Below are 23,394 nucleotides of genomic sequence, written 5' to 3'. Positions count from 1 at the left end.
ATATGTCCACAGAGGATCTTGTTGGACCTTCACCTCCTGCTACTCAACGAGGAGAGTTAATAATCCTTGGGGTGAAGGGAGGCGAGATGGTTAGAGGCCTTGAGTGAAAGTTCACCAAGTCCTGTATTGCCCTCCCAGCCAGAACTCTTTCCCTCCTCCTCGATGCTACGTGGGGAAGCAAAGAGAACCCAAAGCAGACCTCAGTTTTCCCCAACTACCCCCACCCGAAAGAGTACTACGTCCTGCGGTGACGAGCTGGGAATGGCTAGTGTGGAGAAAGGGGAGGGGAAGAGTCGTGCAGAGTTAAAGGCCAAACCAAAAGAGTCCGTGGCTCCGCCCTCTCTGGATTACCGAGAGGAGGAAACCCCAATTCCTGCGAAATTCCTGGCCAGGGAGGGGGGAGGGGGGGAAAGGCGAGACACTTCATGAGAAGGGTGGGGCGGGGCACAGGGTTCCCGGAGTCGCTGCCCCAGCTTTAGACTCAGTGCTGCGCGCGCTCCCACGCCTGTTCCACCGTGACCGCAGGCGCTCCAGACACGCACCTGCCCACCTCCCAGCCCTCGTAGCTGCTCCCTCCTTTCTCGCTGGTTGGCACGCGCGCCGTACAGCGCAGCGGCGGCAGGAGGAGCCCGGCGCGCTCGCCACGCGTATTCACGAGCGGAAAGCGCTGCGCGCAGTCTCAGGTGGCAGTGGCAGCGGTGACAGCGGCTGTGACAGCACCCTCTCCCCGACGCTCCTGCATCCCGCCTGCACTGCGCTGCGGAACCGCTGCCCGCCGGTCCTCCGGGCCCGACACGCCCGGCCAAGTACCCCTCACCGCAGCCGCCCCGCCGCCCGCCACCTCGGCGCCAAGCCCAACCGCCCGCCATGAGGAAAGTGGCAAGGAAGGGATGCGACTTCAAGCGCTTCCTAAAGAATAACTGGCTGCTGCTTTCCACCGTCGCCGCGGTGGTGCTAGGTGAGTGGAGCGGCGGGGTGGGCCACGCGCGCACCCTCACGCGCGGCCGGAGCCCAGGCCGCGTGCAGGGCAGGGGGTTTCAAGGGTGGGCCAGGCGTTGGCACATCCAGTGGTCGGGTTCCTCGGCGCCTCCTCGGCGTTGGACTCCATGCGGTAGCTTCCCCACAAGGGTATTGTTTTGTGCATGCCAAGAACAAAGCTCTTCCGGAACTCTCCAATGGGTGCTCCACGAGCTGCGGGTTCCTGCTTTACCCAAAATGATTAAAAGGGTTTGGAAGGGGGAAAGGGAAGCATGTAGCTTTCAGTTCTTCCTGTGTGGAAGCAAACGTGGTTTAATTTTTTTTTTAATTACACCTGCTCTCCAATTTTTGGCGTGAACCACGCTGCCGGGACAGAGCTTGTGAATTACAGTTCTCATTTGGACTGCAAGAGGCACCTTAACCTCAGGGATGGCCAGGGCAGTAGGATGGGGGCGTTGCCCTTCAACTCCGTAGGCAGTGCCTGAAAAGGTTCCTTCCCAGGCAGCAAGCACCGACTGCCTGCACTAGGCTCACATTCGTGCTAAATTCAGAGGTCACGGAGGTAGGGAGAAGAGACCTAGGAGAACCTAGATTTCTCCCTTTCACGCCCTGCCAATGTGTGGAGATAGCCTTCCTGAACTTCCTTGCTCCCCGCTTTGTTTTTCTATTGAAAATTATTTTTAAGTCATGTTTGCTTGTTTTTCAACAAAAATGTATTTAAGTGATTCACTCCTGACAGATCACAGGACTAGGTGGATGTCTGAGCCATTGCTCAGAGGTATGAGTTCTTCCTGTTTAGATTCTGAATTTCTGCCAGTTTGTCTCTTTCACAACTTGGGCTCTGGAATGCTCCTCCTTGGGTTGGAGCCTTGTCTGTCTCCTTTATGCTGTAAGTTCACACAGGTGAGGACACACAGCAGGTGAGACTCCTTCAAATCCCCCCTTCCATTTGGAAACAGAAGCTGGGTTTGCTGGGGGGAGATTGGGGAAAGCCTGCTCCTTTCCCAACCTCATGCACCTGCTGCTTCTACATCTCAAAATATTTGGTGTTGCCTGCCCCGCCTTTTAATTCCCCAGATTTGCTCCTCCAGAACCTTGTGCAAAGTGAAGTCAGGTTTCTAGTAAATAAATAACATTCTTGAATTGCCTTAGTACAGGCCATTTCTGAGAGGAAAGGAGAGAAGTGGAGAACCACGTCTTGACCGCTGACCTCTACTGTATCTGCCTGTAGAATGGCCAAGTGGCCTGGAGTGTTTTTAGGGAATATTTATCTTGCTTAAATGTTTAAATGGCAGATACTACAAAGAAAGTGATTTGATTTCCCTGCAGCTGAATAGATAAGATGTCCTTCATTGTATTCCTTGTGATAAGAGTCCAGAGTTAATGTTAAGTCTCAGTTTAAGAACAGTTTTGGGGGGTCAGTAATCCTCAGCTAGCATTTTCCTCCCGATTTCCTGTGGAAGTGGAATCCTGCCTTTTTGCCATCAATTCTCCAGAGATAGAGAATCTCACCTGTTAACCAAGTGTTGCTTGTTTGGAAAGGATTTTGAGCAGTCGTTCCCCGGCCTTTAAAACCTGTTGCATAAAAACATCTTCGTGGTCAAGAGGGATTACATGCCTATTTTGCAGACTTCGCCTTCAGTTCTGATGGTCATTTTCCTCTAGTTTATTTTTATTTTTATTTTTTATTTACTGATTTGAGAGAGAGAGAGAGAAACATTGATTTGTTGCTCCACAATTTGTGCACTCATTGGTTGATTCTTGTATGTGCCCTGACCAGGGACTGAACACATAACATTGGTGTATCAAGATGATGCTCTAACCAGCTGAGCTACCAGGCTGGAGCCTTTTTTCCTCCAGTTTTAATGTGAGTGAGCCCAGGAGCTTGATTCAGAAAAGAAAACCAACAAATAAAAATTCAAAGCTGAAGTCTTTCTGGACAGTTGCCTCTTCAGGAGCAACATGGGAGAGTCACCTAGTGTTTCTGCTCCTGGTCTGAGAAGTGTCAAGTGCAGGCCACCCCCAGTGTGCCCATCCATCACAGGCACTTCCCAGGGTCTTCCTTTTTTCCTCCTTCTTCAGAGCACTGGGCCTGTGTGGAAGTTATGCCTGTTTGTGTAGTCTACACAAGCTCATTTGCTTAGCCAGAAGTGAAATTCCAGCTAACTTGCAGCAGTGATGCTGAGTCCATCCATAAACCCTTAGGAAGTTATGATGTTTACTTTTATAATCTTAATTGATACAGAAAATTACAAACATCTTCATATAGCTTCCTTTCTGGACCTTTTAGCACATGAATCTTAAAGAAGTAAAAACTCTTAAATTTATTAACTACCCTGACAGAATGTCATCTTCTGATTACAGCCATTGAAATGTTTGGTCCCTCCTATAAGTCAGCAGCCCTGACACTTTAAAATATTTTGATTGTTAAAATATCATGAGGGGCATGCTGTGGCTGGTATGGCTCAGTGGATTCAGGCCTGCGAACCAAAGGGTCGCTGGTTGGATTCCCAGTCAGGGCACATGCCTGCGTTGTGGGCCAGGTCCCCAGCAGGGGGCACACGAGAGGCAACCATGGGATGATGTTTCCCTCTCTTTCTCCCTCCCTCTCTCTAAAAATAAATAAAATCTTTAAAAAATAAAAAATAAAAATAAATAAAATGAGAGGCAAAAGTATGAACCAGCTTAAACTCTTTGATTTTTCAAGACATAGTATGTCTTTTGTTATGTGTAAAAGTTCATTCTTTTCATGGACAAGGAGATGATAAGTGCTAAACATTTTCTCAAATTTTTATTCACAAGATGAGTTTGAATAGTTAAATAACCATCTTTGTTAATTTCTGTGAAAGCCTACAAGGTCCTAGAATTAATATCTTGGATTTCTAGATGAGAAACCTTTACTAAAATACCATTAGGAACAATTTTCATTGCTTTCATTACAATTCTTACAGGCTTTTCCCTGCTCCTGTAGTATAGTAGAATGAGCCCAGAGCCTGGAATCAGGAGTGCTGGATTTGAATTCTGATGCTGCCAGGCTCTACCATTTCAATAAATCTCTTATTCTCTAGGATCCTCAATTTCCTCATCTAGGAAATAGGGATATTTATCATTACCTCATTTGTTATTAAGATTGGTTAATGTAATGTGAAAAACACTGTTGTGTACGCGGGACATAATAAGCACTTGATAAATGTTATTTTAAGGTGAATCTGAATAATTTGACTCTGAGGAAGTTAATATTTTCTTGTGAAATAAAGTCTCACGATATTTCTCTGTTCTGCTTAGTGTCCGCCCTATACTACAGAGTTCCAGGTGATTCATGTGTTTTGATGACATACCCTGTCTAGGTGAATACCAGCCTCCAGAGCATTATTCATTTTTTAAAAGAATATGGAAAGGATTAATCATTTTGTCTTGTGCCCCATAGCCTGATTCTCAGTTTGTTGAACAGGCAGAAACTAAGGGAAGAATTTTTGTGTTCCAGGCAGGAACTCTGTTCAAGCACAATCACTGTGTGAGAACTCTGTGCCGGAGCTTTCTGATTGAGTCCCCCAGTAAGGATCATACCGTGTGGAATGTTGGTAGAGCATTCATGGGGTCCTCACCCTGTTCACAGCATAAAGACTGATCTGCCTATACAGATAGACAGGTTGTACTTTATCTCAGTCATGTGGAAAAGCTGATTTCTAGCTTATGGATTTTTCAGAAAAGGAAATAGATGTCATTTACATGACAGAACTGGCAAGCTTATTAATTCTGAATAACTTTCTTTGAATAACATTCTAGAAATGGTTGCACCCAAGGAAGCAATCATTTTTGGATTCAGATTCCATTGTCTAGAACCAAGACCAATTCCTTTGCATTCTGAGTATATGCTTGCACCAGCCTCGTATGTGTTGAGCCGGAGCTACTATAGTGTACATCTGCCAGTGCTAATTTGAGTCGGGGGACATGCTCTCTTGCTCTGTTTTTCTGTGCCTGCGAATCACCTGCACAGAGCCTTGTGTGCTGCAGCATTCAAAATGTATTTTGGTGTCCACAAAGCCCATTTGTTCTGGCAGATCCCTGGCCTGGTCCTGCTGGGCCTCTAATCAGTTCAGCCTTGGAATATACTGGCAGTAACCAGCACTTAAATCATTTGTCCATTCAACAAATATATATTAGCCACCCACTGTGTGTCAGGGGCTGTTCTAGAGCTAGAGCATACACCTGTGAACAAATCAATAAATACTCCTGCCCTCATGGAACTTGTATGTTCAAGTGGAGAGAGGTAGATAGTAACAGTAGATGGATAAAGTAGAATAGAGTATGTTAGATAGTGAGAGTGCTCTAGAGTAACACAAGGCAGGAAGGAGGCTGGAGGGTGCAGTTTTAAATAGGATTATAGGGAAGACCCTGCTGAGAAAGTGACAATTGACTTAGGATTGGAAAGAGGTGAGGGAACCTGTGAGGGAACAGGTATCTGGGGAGCATCTTGGCTTGTTTGAGAAAGGGCAGCCAGTGGAGTGAGGAGAGGTGGATGAGGTGGGAGGCTAGGAGGGAGACAGCACTAGGATGGTGTAAGCTCTTATATTGTAAGGACTTTGACTTTTACTGGGAGGAGGGAAACCATTAAAAGTTGTTGAGCAGAGCAGTGACATGGTCTGGTTGTATCGGCTCTCCCTGACAGCTGCTTTGACCATAGACTGCAGAGACAAGATGGAGAAGGAGACAGTACCAGTTTAAGAGGCTAATGCAGTTAACCTATGTGTTTTACTTATTACACCCTTTTCTATGGCTAATTTCTCTCATAGCTAATGAAATCTTAGGAAATGCTTCGAAAACATTTTTTGCTACTATAGGCATTTTTGCCATTATATGGATCAGAAAACTGCGATTCTAATAATAACTGGCAGTACCAGGTTTCCCTGTTCCTCTCCTTCTCCTCCTTCAGGCTGCCTCTCCTCCTACATCTTCCTCCCCATCTCCTTGCAGACCCACCTGGGAGCCACAGTCATCCCGCTGAGTGCTGTGTTGGGGTGGGGAGAAAAAGGGTTCTGTACCATGCAGTGGGACTGAGAAGGGGCAGGGATGCGCCTCCACAGGACTCTCACAATTGCCGTGTGTGCAGCGGAGGGGCACTGCTCCAAGGGCACTTGCCAGACTGATCAGCCAGGCTGGTCTCCACTTTGGGCTCAGACCTGCCCTTACACTACTGTCCATGAGGCTGCCCTGGTTTTCTTTCCACCTTAAAATTCTGCCCTTCCTACTTTCTAAGTAAGCAAGTTGGTGTGACTGGAGCAGAGGGTGCAATTGAGTGATGTGGAAAAAACAAAAAAGCGAGGCTGCAGCAGAGGCCAGGGGCCAGATCCTGTAGGGCCTGCAATACCATGCTGATGAGTTTGGACATGGTCCTGAGGATTAAGCTGGGCAACGACATAGTTTGAGCTGCACTTGAAAAAGATCATTGAGGTGGATGGATGTGGAAAATGGATCCAAGGAGGGCAAACGTGCAGGTGGGCAGACCCACCACGGGATTACTGTTAAGGTCCAGATGGGGAGAGATGGAGGTCTCCGCTGGGCAGTGCAGTGTGAGTGGAAAGGAAAAGACATTTGTGCTCCGTCTTCTGTGGGTTAACCTGCTGGGGCTTGGCTGGATGGGTCCATAGGAGGAGGAGGTGGTAACCTCTAGCAGAAGAGGGAGTCCTGGAGGGGACACCAGCTTGAAAAGAACTGATATGTTCTGCCATTGTACAGAACCAGTATCTACTTGGTATTTATTAGCCTGTAGTTAGAATACATTCTAATTTTCCTGCCTCTCATACTGACCCATAAGCCTTAGAGGGAAGGAATTCTGTGGTGCTTCTGTGGGTCCCCACAGCTCCTGTCACAGTGCTGGTAGGCTCAACACATTTGTTGAATTGTTGAGTCATTTTTGACCCAGGAGAGTTGGTAAAATGTCATCCTTGTTTATTGAGGGAATAAATGAGCCCAGAGTTTAACTCAAACTCCATTTCTGCCATAAATTTATTTCAGCCTCCTCTGATCTGCATCATTAAGAAAGATTAACATTTAATTTACATATGTGTGTGTGTGTGTGTGTGTGTGTGTGTGTATATATATATATATATATATATATATCAAGAATGTTTCTCTTTTACTCCTCAAAACAAGATTATAGACCTCTTAGGGGCAAAAGCACTCCTATTACCCCTGGTAGGCACTAGGAAATAAAATGACTCAAAGTAATAGACTTGTAAAAGCTATGTAAGAAAATACATCTGATAGTTAACTCTCTGGACCTTTGTTTCTTATCAAAAAGAAGAAGGATTTAGATTAACTAGAAGAGCAAAGAGAATTCCATTGTTGTGCCAACTCCCTGATAGGTGTGATATATTTGTTAAGAAAGGATTGAAAACAAAGTTCTGAAATTGATTGCTGATGTTGGTCAAAGGCTTAGGATCAGGAAGTAGTGGTAAGTGTCCTGAGTACTTACTGTCCTTGTGTTAGTAGGTGAGTGTGAATGTGACAGTATGGATGGACCTGGAGAACATGATGCTGAGTGAAATAAGCCAGTCAGAGAAAGACAAATACCATATGATTTTACTCATATGTGGAATCTAGTGAACAAACTGAACTAACAAGCAAAATAGAGACAGACTCACAGATGGAGAGCTGGGTAACAACTATGGGGTGGGGTTAGAGGGTAGAGAAACTGAGCAAGAAGGAAAAAGGACACATGGACAGGGACAACAGTGTGGTGATTGCGGGAGAGAGGAAATATCAGGGGGATAAATGGTAATGGAAAAATACAATAAAAAAAATAAAGAAAGAAAATCTCTCGCAATTCCTTCTAGCTTTACGATTCCTCAGTTCATTGCTAGGAGCCAGAGGAACTCTTCCATAAGGAACTGAGGGAAGGTTAAAGGTCACTACTAGAGGATAAAATGACCTGGACATTGAGTCAGTTGTTCTGCATTTGAAATGCTTGACCAGTGACTTGAATATAATCATGTAAATTGTATTTGGGGCTGTTAACCAGGGTAATGCCCTATGTCAGTATTAGATTATTCATTAGAGTAGTAATAAGAGTTCCAATAAAGTTATGCTATTTCCATATATGTATATATATACTATATATATAGTATGTGCTATATATATATAGTATATATACTACTATATATATATATAGTACATATCTGCTTATGTACCTTAGAAAAAAGGTCCTTTATCTGGCTTGGCCTGAGTTCCACATATTGAAGAATTAGAAAAAGAATTTTGGGCTTTGAGTGCCTAGGTCTGGTGCTTTCATCTTTGAAACCAAATCAGAACCCAACAGATTTAGGGGATCACTGAAAAGATTCTGGTTTGGGGGTGTTTTTTGTACTGATATGTGCCTCCAGTCCATCACACCAAACCCTCACATAAAATTATCTAAAACTATAAAATGAATCTTTAAAAATTATTTTAAGTGCTAGACTCTGCACATCAGAGTTGGTATATACATTCTTAATGCATCTTTTGGGAGGGCTGTATAAATGGTTCAGGTGCAGAGAAAAGGGAACGGGGTTGTGTGTGTGTGTGTGTGTCTGTGTTCAGTGCTCAGAAAAAAGATGGTTGTTAAATATTCAATATTTTGTTAGATGTTGCTTAACCTGAGATACATTGCTTACAGATATACAATAAAACTACAGAATTGAATTTACCCAAAGTTTGAGCAACAGACAGAAGAAATAAAGGTAGCTTCAGATGAAGACAGAAGATGAATAAAATTATTATATGCTAAATCAGGATATAGGAGAGCTCATGTAGTACCTCAGATGGGTAAAAACCCTGCATTAACCAGACAAGGTGTGAATAAATGGGATTAGGAATTGGCTGTTTGAGAGCACACGTATGCTCCTGTGAGCACTTGCTTGTAAAGGGAGAGAGCTTCCCACATTAATTACTTGTGAGAATTGTGAGTACTTTGAACAGGGCTGAGAATGAAAATAACTGTCCTACAGGGAGGACATCAGTGACACGCTGGCCTGGTGCCAGGGAAGCTCTGTTCACCTGAGGAATTGCAGCTCTCCCTTTGCTGGAGATCTGGGGTCACGTGTACTATGGGGACTCGAGCACTGTTGAAGAAAATGCACTCATTTTAGATGACATTGAGTGGCCCATTTAAACTCCCCTGCAGCGGTGTCTGTTAAAGTAGCAAGTGTTGCAATGGGCTTTCCTATTTTGAATGTTAAACATACCTCTATAGCAGGCAATATTGGAGACACTACTATTAAGCCAATGATTCACTTTGGAGCTATAGTTTAGCTCACAGATAGATTTAGAAGGCAGGAATTCATTATCCTGCTGAGGAAACAGCCCCAAATTGCAACAAAGAGTGCCCTGTTGCAATTAGTCCGCTCCACAGTAACACCTCTGTTAATGGAAAGGAAGTGTTTCTGTGACTCACTGTTTGCCAGCAATGTTACTAACCGTGGGTTTGGACCGCCAGTTCCACTACCAGAGGTGGGGTATTCCCTTTCCAGCAAATACTCCCGCATTTTCCTGCATGGATGGACCTCGTGCCGTGTGTCCCGGATCATTCCTCACCCAGGCCCAGGCCCAGCTGTGTGAGCTCAAGGCAATGGTGCCACTCACTCGGGAGTGGAGGACGCTGTGGTTCATTTTCAACCCCAAGACCCAGACCCAGCACTCAGGATATAAGACCCTCTCACCAGGCACTCCATGCTCAAGCTGAAGCCTTTGTTCCCAGGGTCCTTTTGGCCGCAGAGTTGCCTGACAACCAATGTCAGGCAGGACATTTGTCACAGTAGATCTTCACATGACCAGGACAGGTCCCGAAGCTAGCATCATGTGACTTTCTGCTGGGTCTGCACATGGAAGCAAGGAGAAGGCCTTTGGGACCAGCACGTTGATTCAGAAAGCACCTTCGAGGGGTTCTGCAGTGTGTGCTTGCTCTTACAACTGCGCTGAGACAACTTTTGGGGCTCAGTGCTCTCGATGGTTAAAACTACTTTTAGTGACTCGACTAAGAGGTAATCCCTTAGAGGAAAGAGCTTAAGTGAGACCACAGAATTAATTTTTTTACCACTGTTCTATTGCTTGATAGTTAACTGGTTACTTATAACTCAGTGAAGAATTAAGTCAACAAAAAAAATTCACCATTGCCAGGAATACCTAACTATAGAAAGCCTAAGTCCAAGCCTCTTCCCATTACTGGAAAATAAACTGATTTTGCTCAATTTCTGTAAGTATTTCATATACTTAATAGTTCTCTGAGCCACTTAACCACTTTATAGGTTTCATATAAGATTCCCTAGATTATGAGACAATGAGGGAGACATTTTGAAAAGTTCTTTCTCTTATGGTTAAACAAGCATAATACCTAATATTTATTGAGGGCTTGCTATGAAATATATGCACACTTCTTTCCCATTTGACCCTCAGCACCACGAAGTAGGAAGTTTGCTCATTTTACAGATATGAAGATGGAAACTTACAAGGTTTAAATTATGAGGTTGAGGTCATTCGGAGCTGGGATTTGTACCCAGGGCTGTCTGACTCCAAAACGGAGGTTACTAACCATTAAGCAAGGCTACTTCCTTCGTAGCAAACCTCGATGTACCTAATTGAAAGTTAAAATCATTCTTGTAGACTTCATTCTTGGACAGTAGCTACATGAAACCTATTGTCTTCCCTCTTGCTCCAGCCTGTCTCTGTCTCTTGGTTATTCTCTATTCTGCCCCTTCACTTGGAACATTCCATAGGATTTGGTCCTTTCCCCCTTTCTTTTCCTGCATAAACCCTTTATGCGAACTTGTCTCCTAGTTGCTTTCCCAGGATGTGTTGTGCTTTCCCACCCTAGTACTTTTTTTTGCTCATGTGTTTTACCCACTGTTGTCCTACCTGTCCTTGAAGATGGATCTAATTTTTACTTTTATCATATAGACTTCTCTGACTGCTCAGAGGGAGATAATTTCCCTTTGCCGTGTTCCAATAACCTTTCATTTGTATTCCCAAATTATGCTGCATTGACACCCCACTCCCAATCCTGCCCTGGGCAGACGTCACTGATTGGTTACAGCTCTGTTTACCACACAGCTTTGTTAGGGTCTCGGAGTCCCCCAAAATGTCCTCCAGACAGCCACTGTCAATTAAAGGGAATTTGCATGTAAGATGAAAAGTATCATCCATTGCTGGGAAAATCTATTCATTTAGCAATCAATTAGGAACTCAATTTACATTGAACAAGTATTGATGTTACTGGCAAGAGATGCAGAGTTGAAGTCTGTGTTTGTCTTAGTCTCTCAGAGGCAGCGTGTGCAAAGATATCACTCATGTGAGCCTGTGTGCGAAGTGCCCTGAGAAAGCTACAGCGCACCTTGGGCCTTCCTCCACCAGAGGTGGAATGGAAAAAGAGTCCTGAAGGACAGACACCAGGCATGGCCGTGGACAGGTGTACTAGTTGTCCTGGACCTGAAGATTGGAAAGATTACAAACCCAAGCAAAGATAAGGAGATGAGTACAGAGGTCTTTATCTTATCTTACGTCCAATTTCATCATTATGGAACTATGACTTGGTACATTCTCACCACTTCTTTTTCTTACCTCAGTTTCCTGAGGATTAAAAAAAGGCTGCTTTATATGGGTCTCTCACAATCATGGCATTGCACCTACTTACAGGAGATGCCCTGAAATATTTTTGACTGGTTACAAAACCTTCATTGAATAAGAAGTGAATCCTTGACAAGCCTATTCCACTGATCCCCTGGTTACCTGCTCAGTTGTATGGTTTTGAATGAAGACCCTGAGGGACTTTTACGAAAGCTAAAACATCCTAAATATACTTCACTCCTAGCTTGGGGGTCCCAGAAGGGCAGGCTTGGTCTCTTAACAGCTTTGAAACCATTTTAGTACAAGCTCAGCGTGGCCTTGAAACCACCAACTGGAGGCCATCCCTCCACCCTGAGTAGGACCCAACCTTCTCAGGAAACCGGCGGCAGCCCCAGTCTAATCTTCAGAGGATTCTTTGGATTAGCACAGATGGAAGATCCATCTGGTTTCCCAAAGTTTGGCCTTGGCCAGGAGCTGAATCAGCCTTGGGTGGTAGAGTCTTTTTTAATGTGATATTTAGCACGTCCTGTGTCTTTTTTATTTTCAATTACAGTTGACATACAATATTATATTAGTTTCAGATGTACAACATAGTGATTAGACATTTATATAACTTACAAAGTGATCACCCCAATAAGTTTAGTGCCCATCTGACACCACACATAGTTATTACCATATTGTTGGCTGTACATCCTTGTGGGCAACTCCTGTGTCTTTTAGTTAACTTATCTTTCTCCCTCCATGCATCCGTTCACATCCTTATCCATATTCTGCCTGTTTTTCTCCCCGTCTGGAGATTATTTTTATGAAAGTGATTAATTAGCCTGTTTGTACTGCCTGTTCTGCCTGGATAAATACTAAACTTGGTCATTAAAGAGTCTGAAGATGGGTTTTTACTTTTTTCATTAGCAAAAGTTAATTGTCAACCAGGAGACATAACAGGTTTGCTGTGCTCCTGCTTCTTTATCATTTGTTTCTTTTTTCTTACACCTAGAGAATGTCCTGAGGTTTCTTCACATGGAGGAGATTTTGAGTTCCACAGAGTAATGGAAATTGAGATCTTGTTGCCGGTTCAGAACCCACAGACCCTGAGAAACATACCCAGATCTCCTCTGAAACTGGTTTGCCACCCGTACTGAATATTAGTATTTTCTAGCAATCTCCAACTAGCATGTTTATTAAAAAGCAAACAAAAAAAACCCCTAAATGTTTGCATCTACTATCATTTAAGTGGAAATGATGGAGTAAGGTTTGGTTGCTTTTTTAGCCTCAAGTGAGTAACCATAGAAGTGTGGGCTCACTGACTGTAAGACCTAGAACCCTGAAGTTCCTTGAAGTGTGCTCATCATTGAGCTCAGACAGACTTTGTGAGTCCTGCTCTGCTCTGCTCTAGGGAAAGGGTTTGTGATTTCAATGGGGGAGGGGAGGTCACAGCTGTGAGTTTTGCTTAGATCCTCTCTTTCTCCCTCAACATAGGTTCTATCTCCTCTTGTATAGCCTCTGCTCATGCCCCAGGGAAATCTGTTGTTTTAGGGCAATCCTGAGAATGGAGGCTGAAGGTCCTCACAAACATAAAACGTTGAGATTCCAAGAATAAAAATCCTTAGTGATACTGTGTAAAGATTATACTCACCATGTTTGAAGACCCTAGTAGATGATGTCATCTCCGTGTGTTTTCTGGGGCCCTACTCTCATCCCGTGTGAAAAGGCATCCGGGCCCCTTTTAGTGGCTATGCGTGACCTATTTAACATTCTATATATGAATGTTATTTCCTTTCTCGAATAACCAAACAAGCTGTCCTGGCTTCATCTTTATTCTTCTAGTTGGAATTTTGAGAGGCATCCGAGGCATTTACAGACAGAAATTCCTGACCCAGCCTTTCAACACTGGGGACCACTTGCATTTTAATTTAAGAAATACCTCCGGGGCTAGCGTAGCTCGGTGGATTCAGAGTGGGCTGCGAACCAAAGCATTGCACGTTCGATTCCCAGTCAGGGCATATGCCTGGGTTTCAGGCCACGGCCCCCAGCAGCCACACATTGATGTTTCTCTCTCTCTCTCTCTCTCTCTCTCTCTCTTTCTCCTTCCCTTCCCTCTCTAAAAATAAATAAATAAAAATATTTTTAAAAAAGAAAATTTCTTTAAAAAGAAAAAGAAATACCATAAAATTCTTCAAATATGTCCTAACTACTTGAAGATGAAAGTGAATATTTCCGCAGTCCTTCTTGGAGTGGCAGGAAAGGTCAGAGTTATGGCTCCGCAGAAGTTAGGAGAGAAGGGTAAACACTTGGCCAGCAGGCCACATGGTTAGGAATCGCAGAGAATAGAGTTCAAGATAACATAAATTATTGAAGCAGAGTTGAGGGATGGGCTGAGGAAAGTCAGGGAGTCCCAGTTACTTGGACTTAGGGTTCCAGATGCAGGGTTCATCAGACCAGGAATTCCAGGCTTGTGACGGGTCTAGAAAGTCCAGGAGGCCTGATTTATTTCCACCAGAGGCCGATCTCTGTCCCTGCTCTGACTAAAACACACTGTTGGGGAGGTAGTCAGATTTCATTTACACCTGGAACAAAGGCATCCTCAGGTTGTGTAATGAACCAAGAAGGCATTTACAGGGCTTGTAAAACTGGTCATGACAAAGAGGTAGTATACCCAGAAATCTGGTGGTAAACCTGAGGAGAAAGTGTGTCCTTCAAGCAGAGGATTCCAGAGCCTCCCAAACCAGACATCAGCATAAGGAGTCTTGTAATTCTTTCAGTACCTTGGAGGTGAAATATTTGCCCATGTACCCAGATTGGGAGAGAATAGAGTGTGGTCACAAAGTAGATAAAGGTCTTTCATAGGAATGCATAAAGCAAGCCGATAGGTGGAATCACCCATGAGATGATCAGATATAAACCATTTTAAGAAGGTTAGAAAAAAAAAAGAACTAAAATAAAGAAAGTAGGCCAGAGGTTTAAAAAGAAAAAAAAAGATTTTTTAGAATCCATGAGCCAAGTCATAGATATGTGTCTCAGGAAATAACCCAAACATACTTGTGTGGGACTAACACACCTTTGGGAGTGAGGGAGGGTCTGGTTGTTTCCAGATTGAAAGGTTCACTCACACTCACAAGCTAGCCTTTAAACCAGTTGGATGCTTGCTGGAGAGATAGGTTCCTGTGGGCTTATTCTACAGCCTCATCCTCATTTGAATCCAACAAACTCTCTGGACTCCAGGGACCCCAGAAGCCTGGGCAAGTCCTAAAGCATAGGATCCAGGCATCCAACTTCTCATGGGCGTACTACCTTAGCCATTGTCAAAGGAAGACAGCCTCATGAGTCGGGAGTTAGTTACTGGAGAGGCCATATTTGTGATGCACAGAGGTTTGAAGGCCCTGGGACAGTGTGGCAGAATTTATACCCATATTTCTGTAGCCCAGTTTTCCTGCTCTGCTAATGGCATCCTCTGTTTTCTCCTTTGTAATCACATGCTTTAAATAGTGATTGCAACATATTCGGTTCAGTTCAGTGCAGCAGGTATTAACCAAATACCTGTGGAGTGTCAAGCTCATTGCCTGGAGCAATGGGGGTACAGAAGTGAGCATACAGTGCTTATGCCTCAAGAACCTAAGAGGGGTGGGGTGAGCATGGAGACAGGTCTGTTATAGGGGATAATAGATGCAGGTGAAGCTCAGCAGGGCCCGGACGAGATACATTCCACCTGGGAAGAGAGCATAGGAAAGGCTTTCTGGATGAGGTGGCACTGTAAGTAGGTTTAGGGGGGTAAGTGGAGTTCACTAGGCTAACAGAGTGGCAAAGGGTTTTCCTCAGAAGGGAGCCTAAGTGAACAAGGGCACAACTGCAAGAGCATCTTTAAGAAATGGTGAGTTTGTTGCGGCTGGATGAGATTGAGGATGGTGCGGGCCTGTGTCAGTTTGGGGCCTGGCGGGAAACAGATGATCAGATTCAATCAAGTGACTGCAGAGTTAGGTGTTTAATTTACAGATTTAGGCAGAGTTATGGAAATCAATAAAGGAATGCAGTGCAGCCAGGGCTGATAACTGTGAGAAGCTATAAGCTCACCTCTGAATAGGAAAGGGGAGGGGGCAGTGTTAACCATAGTCCGGTGAGGGTTAGGGCTGTGGCAGAGGGGCCCTGTGTGCCCACAGAGGATCACAGCCACTGCTAGAACTGTGGCAAGACAGGGAGGGAGTGAAGGCAGTAAATACTATGACCTTTCTCTCTTTCCATCTTTAAGATCTATAGCTGGGTCCCTTCTCAGGTAAACCCAGCCAAAGCCAGAGAGCAAGGAGCTCTGGGTTACACACTTGGTAGACATCAGCCTATTGGGAACCAAAGCAGGGTGAAGAAGAGCAGACAGTAAATCTGATAGACAAGTGGTGATTAACCAGCAAAGAACCCTGTGGCATTTGAGTGCCAGACTAAAAGAAGTGTTACAAAGATATAAGTTCTTTGGATAATGGCAAAGAAGTTGGTCTGATGATGTCTGGTGATACTGGTGGCAAACAAGACATAAGTATAATGGTTCCACTAACTTCTGTCACTACATAGCAGCATCACCATTCTCCTCCTGCCTGGCCCTGTCCCACAGGCCCACCCCCTCGGCCTCCACATCTAGAGGGGCTTGCCCCAACCTCGGCCAGCCTTTCTTCCCTCCAAAAAAAGCAGGTGTGGTTGCTGGAGGAGGAGGCACCCAGAATACCAGTGACACCTCTCTCTCCACCTGTAATTTAGAACTCTTCTAATTGGAATTAACAGAAAATCCAGGTCAAAAAGGCTTAAGCCAGAAAAGTTGGGGATGAGGCATAGCATTTATAGTCAGATAGCTTAGAAACTCAGAAATAGTAACCAGCTTGAAATAGAGCTGGATTCAGGGGTTCAAATCATTCATACTTTCTGAAGGTCATCCTGGCCTTTTCTTTGTTTACACGTAGTCTTTGCACTCCTGTATTGTCTTTGCTCTCAGACAAGACTCCCTCAGGTGGTGAGAGGACTGCCAGCACACTCAGGGTTTCCGCTTTCCTGTTCTACGCGAGGCAGAGGAGAGGAAGTTTCTGACCCCTGTAGGTGCAAACAGGAGCTTGGGCTGCACTTGGCCATAACTGGGGTGTGTGCCCATTCTTCCATAGGTTTTAGGGCAAAGGGAAGAGAAGGTGATTATCTGATGGGCCAGGCCAAAGGCGCTCTCTCATCCCATCCTGATGTCCCCGCCGTGCCCCCACCCACCCCTTGTGAACTGATGACAGGTTCAGCTACACCTTAGATTGAGAGTGGAGAGGTGTGCCATTGTCAGCAGGGCCGATGGATCCAGAGTGGCAGCAGTTACAGCAAATGTTCTGATTTTGTTATCCCTTGTTTTCCTGAGCTATTTCTTGAGTATGATCAGTACACATTCATAGGTTGTATCGTTGAATTCATAGTGCTATAGAAGCATTTGAAATTGTTTAGATATTAACCACATACTTTGATTTGAAGTTCATGAAATTTAGACAGAAACCACTTTAAACCCTGAAAGAAGAGGAGAATAATTAAGCAAGGACTACAATTAAATTTTTGCTTTAAACTCTTAAGAATTCTACAGAAATATATATATAGCTAATATCATATTTAATGGTGAAAGTCTGAATGCTTTCCGCCTAAAACCAGGAATAAGGCAGTGGTGTCCTCACTCACTATTTCTATTTAGCGTGTCACTGGAAGCCTGAGCCAGTGCAGTAGGGTTAGAAAAAGAAACAAGGGCATAGATTTTAAAGAAAACAATGAAACTCTTCTTATTCACCATAGACATGATTTTGTCTACATAGGAAATTCCAAGGAATTTACAAAATAATTCCTAAGAGTAGTAAGTGATTTAGTAAGGTTGCAAGATACAAGATTAGCACACATACCCACACAAACAGTTATTGTTTCTGCATATTAACAATGTATAATTGGAAGGGAAATTTTTTTAATATTATTTATAATATCTCCAAAAAATAAAAAGTTAGGTGTATATATATGTGTGTGTGTGTGTGTCTATATATATATACACATATATGAAAAACAAAATATACATGGGATCTATAGGCTGAAAATTACAAAACACTGGTGAAAGAAATTACAAACCTAAAAAATGGAGAGACATGCCTGTTCAGAGATCAAAAGATTCACCATAGTAATGATGGCAGTTCTCCACAAGTTGATTTATAGATTTAATGCAATTCTGGTCAAAATTCCAGGAGTGTTTTTACAGATATATCAGAGAAGCTGATTCTAAAATTTATACGGAAAAGCAGAGGGACTGGAATAACTAAAATAATTTTGACAAAGGAGAAGAAAGTTGAAAAAATTGTATTATCCTATTTTAGGATGGTAATCAAGACATTGTAGTATTGGTGAAGGGATAGACACATACATCATAATAACAGAATGAAAATTCCAGAAATAGACCCATGAAAATATGTCCAGGTTGATTTTTGGGCAAAAGTGTAAAAGCTGTTCAAAGAAGAAAGTATAATCTTTCCAATAAGTGGTTTTGGAACAACTCGACATGTGCAAAAAAAGAAAAGAAAGCACCTCCATCTAAACATCACATTTTAACAAAAATCAACTCAAAGTGTCTCATAGATCTAAAGGAAACAAGTAAAATAAAACTTTTAGAATAAAACAAGAGAAAAATCTTCATGACCTGTAGTTAGGCATTACCTCAAAGCATAATTCATAAAGGAAGAAAATTGATAAATTGAGTATTTTTAAAAAGTTAAAACCTTTTGTTCTGTGGAAGACACTGTTAAGAGATGAACACATCAGATAAAGCTGTACATTTTAAATGCATGCAGTTTTTTAAATTTTTCAGTGGTAACACAATAAAGCTGGCGGGGCAGGGGAGTTTGAACAATCTGCACACCAGAAGGTAACGACAGATCACATGTCCAGCATAATGGGAATTTGTACCAATAATGTATAAAGAATTATCAAAACTCCATAATAAGAAAACAAAATTCCCAACTTTAAAACTGGGCAAAAGACTTGAACAGATACTTCACCAAAGAGGATAAGCTGATGATAAATAAACACACAAAAAGATGTTCTTTCTTCATTATTAGCCATTAGAGAAATGCACACTGAAACCATGTGATAACCACTACACACCTATTAGAATGGCTACAATAGAAAGTACCACGTGCTGATGATTGGGAGACACTGGTACTCTTACTCATTGGTACTCACACATTGCTGGTAGGAATGTCAGATGTTACAGCCAGCCACTCTGAAACCAGTTTGGCAGCTTAAAAGTTAAATACACACTTACCAAATGACAAGCAGTTGCACTCCTAGGTCTATGCCCTAGAACAGTGGTCTCCAGCCTTCTGGGCACCAAGGATGGGTTTTGTGCAAGACAATTTTTCCATGGACCAGGGGGGTGGGGCAGGGTGGAGGGTTGAGGGTGGATGGTTTTGGGATGGTTCAAGTGCATTATATTCCATTTTACCTCCTGCTGTGCAGCCCAGTTCCTAACAGACCCAGATCGAGACACTGGTCCTAGGCCAGGAGGTTGGGGACCTCTGCCCTAGAAAAAGAAAAACTTGTGTTCATGCAGAAACTTGTACACAGATGTTTAGCAGCTCTATTGATTATCATCCCAAACAGAAAACAACCCAGATATCCTTCACTGAGTGGAAGAATAAACAAATACAGTCCATCTGTAAGATGTGATCCATTCAGCAAGACAAAGGAGCACAGTATCCATATGCACAAAACTTGGATGACTCTCAAAGGCATTATGGCCAGTGAAAGAAGCCAGTCTTAAAAGACTACCTATAGTAGGATTCTACTTACCTGACATTCTCAAAAAGACAGCCATAGTGATGGAGAACAAATGTGTGTTTGCCCATGGTTAGGGATAGGCATGGGGAGGGGTGTGTGTGTGTATAAACGTATAGCTTATGGGAGTTCTTTGGGATGATGGAGCTGTTCTATATCCATATCCTAATTTTGATGGTGGTTGTAAGAATTATAACACATTGATGCAGACACTGGCCCATAGTGTCCGTGTCATTATGGATGAAATGAGACATTCACATGGACTACCAAGTCCGGTGGAAGAAAAGGGACAGCATGGCTTTTCTCTCAAGGGGATCAAAAGCCATGGCCTCTGCCATGACAGGCCTTTATTGGGTTTCTCCACCCATTACAAGGTGGTCCTCATTTACTATGCACAGGTTTGCTTTAGGTGGTTACCTTTTACAGAAAACAAAGGAGCCAATGCTACTAAATCATATCACAGAAGAGGGATATTTGCAAATGAAAAGGCAAGAGTAGTTGAACCAGTTACATTCATCCTTGGAAGGTTTAGCATGGTTTTTAGGAAGTTGGTTTGCAGTGAATGTCCTCAGTTCAGGGTGAGGGAGTTTTAGCAAAAAGCAAGACTGATAGCAGCCTGATTCCCCACGGGAGAACCTATCCATGGGTGTGGGTCCTGTGCATCTCCCAGTGGGAGCTGGACCCACGCCATGCAGAACAGTCTACGACAACACATGGTAAAAGACATAGGACTATACACTAAAAAAGTAAATTTTACTGTATGGTAAATACATTTACACACACCCCTAAAGAGTCAGGATGGTGCGGCATCAACTGGTATGAGTCAGTTGGGCAGCATCCTGCAAAACGAAAGGTTGCTGGTTCGATTCCCAGTGAGGGCACATGTCTTGTTTGAGGGTTTGGTTCCTGGTTGGGGCACATAAAAATAAATAAATAAAATCTTTTAAAAAATAGGGTATTGCAGACTGTTTGCAAGAGGTGGTCTGTGTTTCATGGTGAGGAAATTCTGCCTTTCTGGTGTGTTCTCATCTTTGTGAAGAGCAAAGCCTCCAGTGGCCTGATGCATCCAATCCATATACTCTAATTGTTTTGGGCACCATTGGGTGTGGAAGGGAAGGGAATGTCTTAACTCCATATCTGCAAGGCCAGTCAAGGCCTACCTAGTTATCTGGCCCAGGGCACATGTCACATGGGTGATGGAGGAGGCAGGGAAGGCTTTCCAAACACCCTTGAGCTGAATTTTGAAGTTGCTAAAAGGAGAAGCAGGTGAACTTGGGAAGGCACAGGGAGCAATATGCAAGGGCTCAGAGCCCTGGTTGATGGGCAGAATTGAAACACTGGGGCAGGATCATTCAAAGGACTTTAAGCAGTGTTTTGACCAGATTTGCATCTTGGAAAGTTGCACACTGGCTTTGGTTTGGAGGGTGAATTGGTAGAGACAAGACTGGTAGCAAGAAGAGCACTAGGAGGTTGATGAAGTAGTCTTGGTAAGAAATGAGGTGGGCCTGCATCAAGGTATTGTCAGTGAGGATGGAAGCAGGAGAGACAGATCTGAGTTTTTAGCCAGTAGAATCAGTAGAACTTGGGACATGGAGTCATCTGGAGTGCCCCCAAAGTGTACCCAGGCTGCTTCAGTATCTCAGCTGTGTCACTTATTTCCTGTGGGACCTCAGTCAAGTTACTTCACTTCCTTGTGCCTCTGTTTCTCACCTGAAAATGAAGTTACCTCATAGAGTTGTTGTGAGGATCAGAGTTAATTATGCTTAGACCAGTACCTGATACATAGTCTACACAGCCCTCAAAAACTGTTCATAGTGACAACACAGTTTAGGGGGATAGGGAACTCTTCCAGATACCTATTTCTGTGTGATCAATCACTCCCAAACCTAGTGGCTTAACATAACAGTGACCATATCATCATGTCATATTATCCCTTATGGTTCTGAGAGTCACCTGGCTCAGTAAGGCAGTTCTCCCTTCGTTCTCTTTTATGATTATAGGAAGGCAGCTGCTGAGGCTGGAAACAAATAAATACCCATGACCTGCTCGTCTGCTACCTGGAAGCCTCAAACAGCTAGGCAGCTGGGTCTCCTCTGGCCTTTCTCTCTATCTCTTTGACTTCCCCATGTGGTTTGTCTGACATGGCAGCTTCAGGGTAGCTGGACTTTTTACATGATACCTCAGAGCTTCCAAGTGAGTGTCTCAAGAAGAGAAACCTTCAGAAGCTAGCCCTTTCTGACCTAGCCTTGAGCTCCACAGAGCCTCACTTTTGCTTCATTCTCTTCATCAAGGCCTACCCAGGTTTAAGGGAAGGGACAGGGACTTCATCTCCTGATGGGAGGAGTGTCAAATAATGTGTGGACCAAGTTTAAAATCACCAGGGTAACCCAGGAGGAAAAAGTCAGAGGTCTTCTGGAAAAAGGAATGCTGTGTTGAATTTTCTTATGTTGGGTAATACCCCAACATAAGAGGCAATATCTAGACAGAGATTCCCTGAAGGCAGTTGTCTATTGAGTTTGGTTCTTGGGAGACTGAATGAGGCAGGAGATAGAGGTTGGAATACAAACTCCTTGGGAAACACCAACATCATTGTAGAGGGGAATGTTCAGTGGTTGGGAGATGGAATGCTTACTCAGCCTGGCTGGGTCCTCCAGACATCCACCTGGTTTTACTCCTAGGCTGTTGCAGTCTCAGAATTCTTTCTCTGGGTCCCAGCATCCCCTTGGCAAAAGAATTATCTTTCCAGGCAGAGTGGGCACTTGGTTGCCCACCTCAAGCATTCTCCCCCACATCTCCCTCCAGGCTGCAGGTTGTCAGAATCCCCTGTCCACTACAGGCTAGGCAGTCCATGCAGGGACCACTGGGTTCTGCTTGTTTCTGTCCTCCACCCGCCTCCGGCAGGTGCTTTCTAAAGTAAAAGAGTACTCGAAGTTGTCAGGAAAGTTCCTTCCCTTCAGCCACCTGAAAATGTCCTTCGGAATTCAAGCCACGTTCTTGTAATTGGCCTTCCCCTTCCAGATTCTGGTAGGGAACCACATTGGTACTAGGGTTGGCCTGGTTTCTCCTTTGTGAACTGCCACCGGGAAAGGGAAGTCTCTGAAAGAGCCTGCTCCAAATCAAGTGTGTCTACTTCAGAGCTGAGCCCTTCACCCCAGCCTTCCTTCCAAAGGCACCAGTGTGAACTTAACCCTGACCAGGCTTGAACATTTGGACAGGGGAATACAGTACACATCAGCTGGCCCCTGACACATTGAGCACAGGTCTAGTGGATTTAGTTTGAGCAAACAGGTGAGTTAAGACAGTGGGGACATGGGAGAATCAACATGGCTCTACCTGACCTCCTTCCGTGGGAAACTGATGACTTCATGAAGCACCGTCATCCTCTCACCAAACCCTTCCCTGACCCAGCTCATGGATCTGGATCCTCATTGTCTCGCCTTCTCTCTCTCCCACTCCTTTTACACAACAACCTAGATTCTGAGTTTCTCTGTTAAAAGGTCAGATGATGAAGCCACCCTAGACACCATGTCCATGTGATGGTGCTTGGCTGGAACTGTAGTGACCCCACAGACCCTGGGGCCTGGGTCTCTCACTGCTGCCCTAACTCCTTGCCTTGGACACTTGCAATCTTTGATGTACTTAAAATCCATATTTAAGAATGAATTAGTCCCTCCTTTTGATTTTAGGCAAGGCAGCCAAGGAGTTCTTATTCCCTAGCAGGGTGGGTGGAAAGTTATGCCCCATTGCCTGTCAGTGCGGGGTCAGAGGCCTCTTCCTGGTGGAGCAGCCAGCAGTCCCATTCTGTCTCTCAGGGAAGAGTGAAAAATACCAGATCACTCTGCTTCCTCTGGCACCTTTCAACTCTGGTCTCAAGGCGGGAAGCCACAGGGAAGGAGGAAGAAGAGGAAGAGAACTTTCTCACATTACACTTGATTCCTTGTAATCTTTATCCCAAGCCCCTGAGTCAGATAACATTCCTTCTTGCCTGGTGGGAAACAGGAGGCAACAGGAGGC

General features: G+C 44.1%; 1 protein-coding gene across 1 annotated transcript in view; it reads left to right on the top strand.

Annotated features, from left to right (window-relative positions):
* Positions 1-439: 439 nt before the first annotated feature.
* SLC1A1 (solute carrier family 1 member 1) overlaps positions 440-23,394 on the top strand; it is a 72,290-nt gene continuing 49,335 nt past the window's right edge. Inside the window, exon 1 of the mRNA XM_028522158.2 lies at positions 440-958. Within this exon, the coding sequence (XP_028377959.1) occupies positions 868-958 (91 nt within the window). The 5' untranslated portion in view covers positions 440-867. The remainder of the gene's footprint in view (positions 959-23,394) is intronic.

The sequence above is a fragment of the Phyllostomus discolor genome, chromosome 3 (assembly GCF_004126475.2).
Source record: "Phyllostomus discolor isolate MPI-MPIP mPhyDis1 chromosome 3, mPhyDis1.pri.v3, whole genome shotgun sequence".
NCBI classification, from domain to species: Eukaryota; Metazoa; Chordata; class Mammalia; order Chiroptera; family Phyllostomidae; genus Phyllostomus; species Phyllostomus discolor.
The sequence above is the reverse complement of the archived record's forward strand: the minus strand, read 5'-3'. Positions and strand labels throughout refer to the sequence as shown.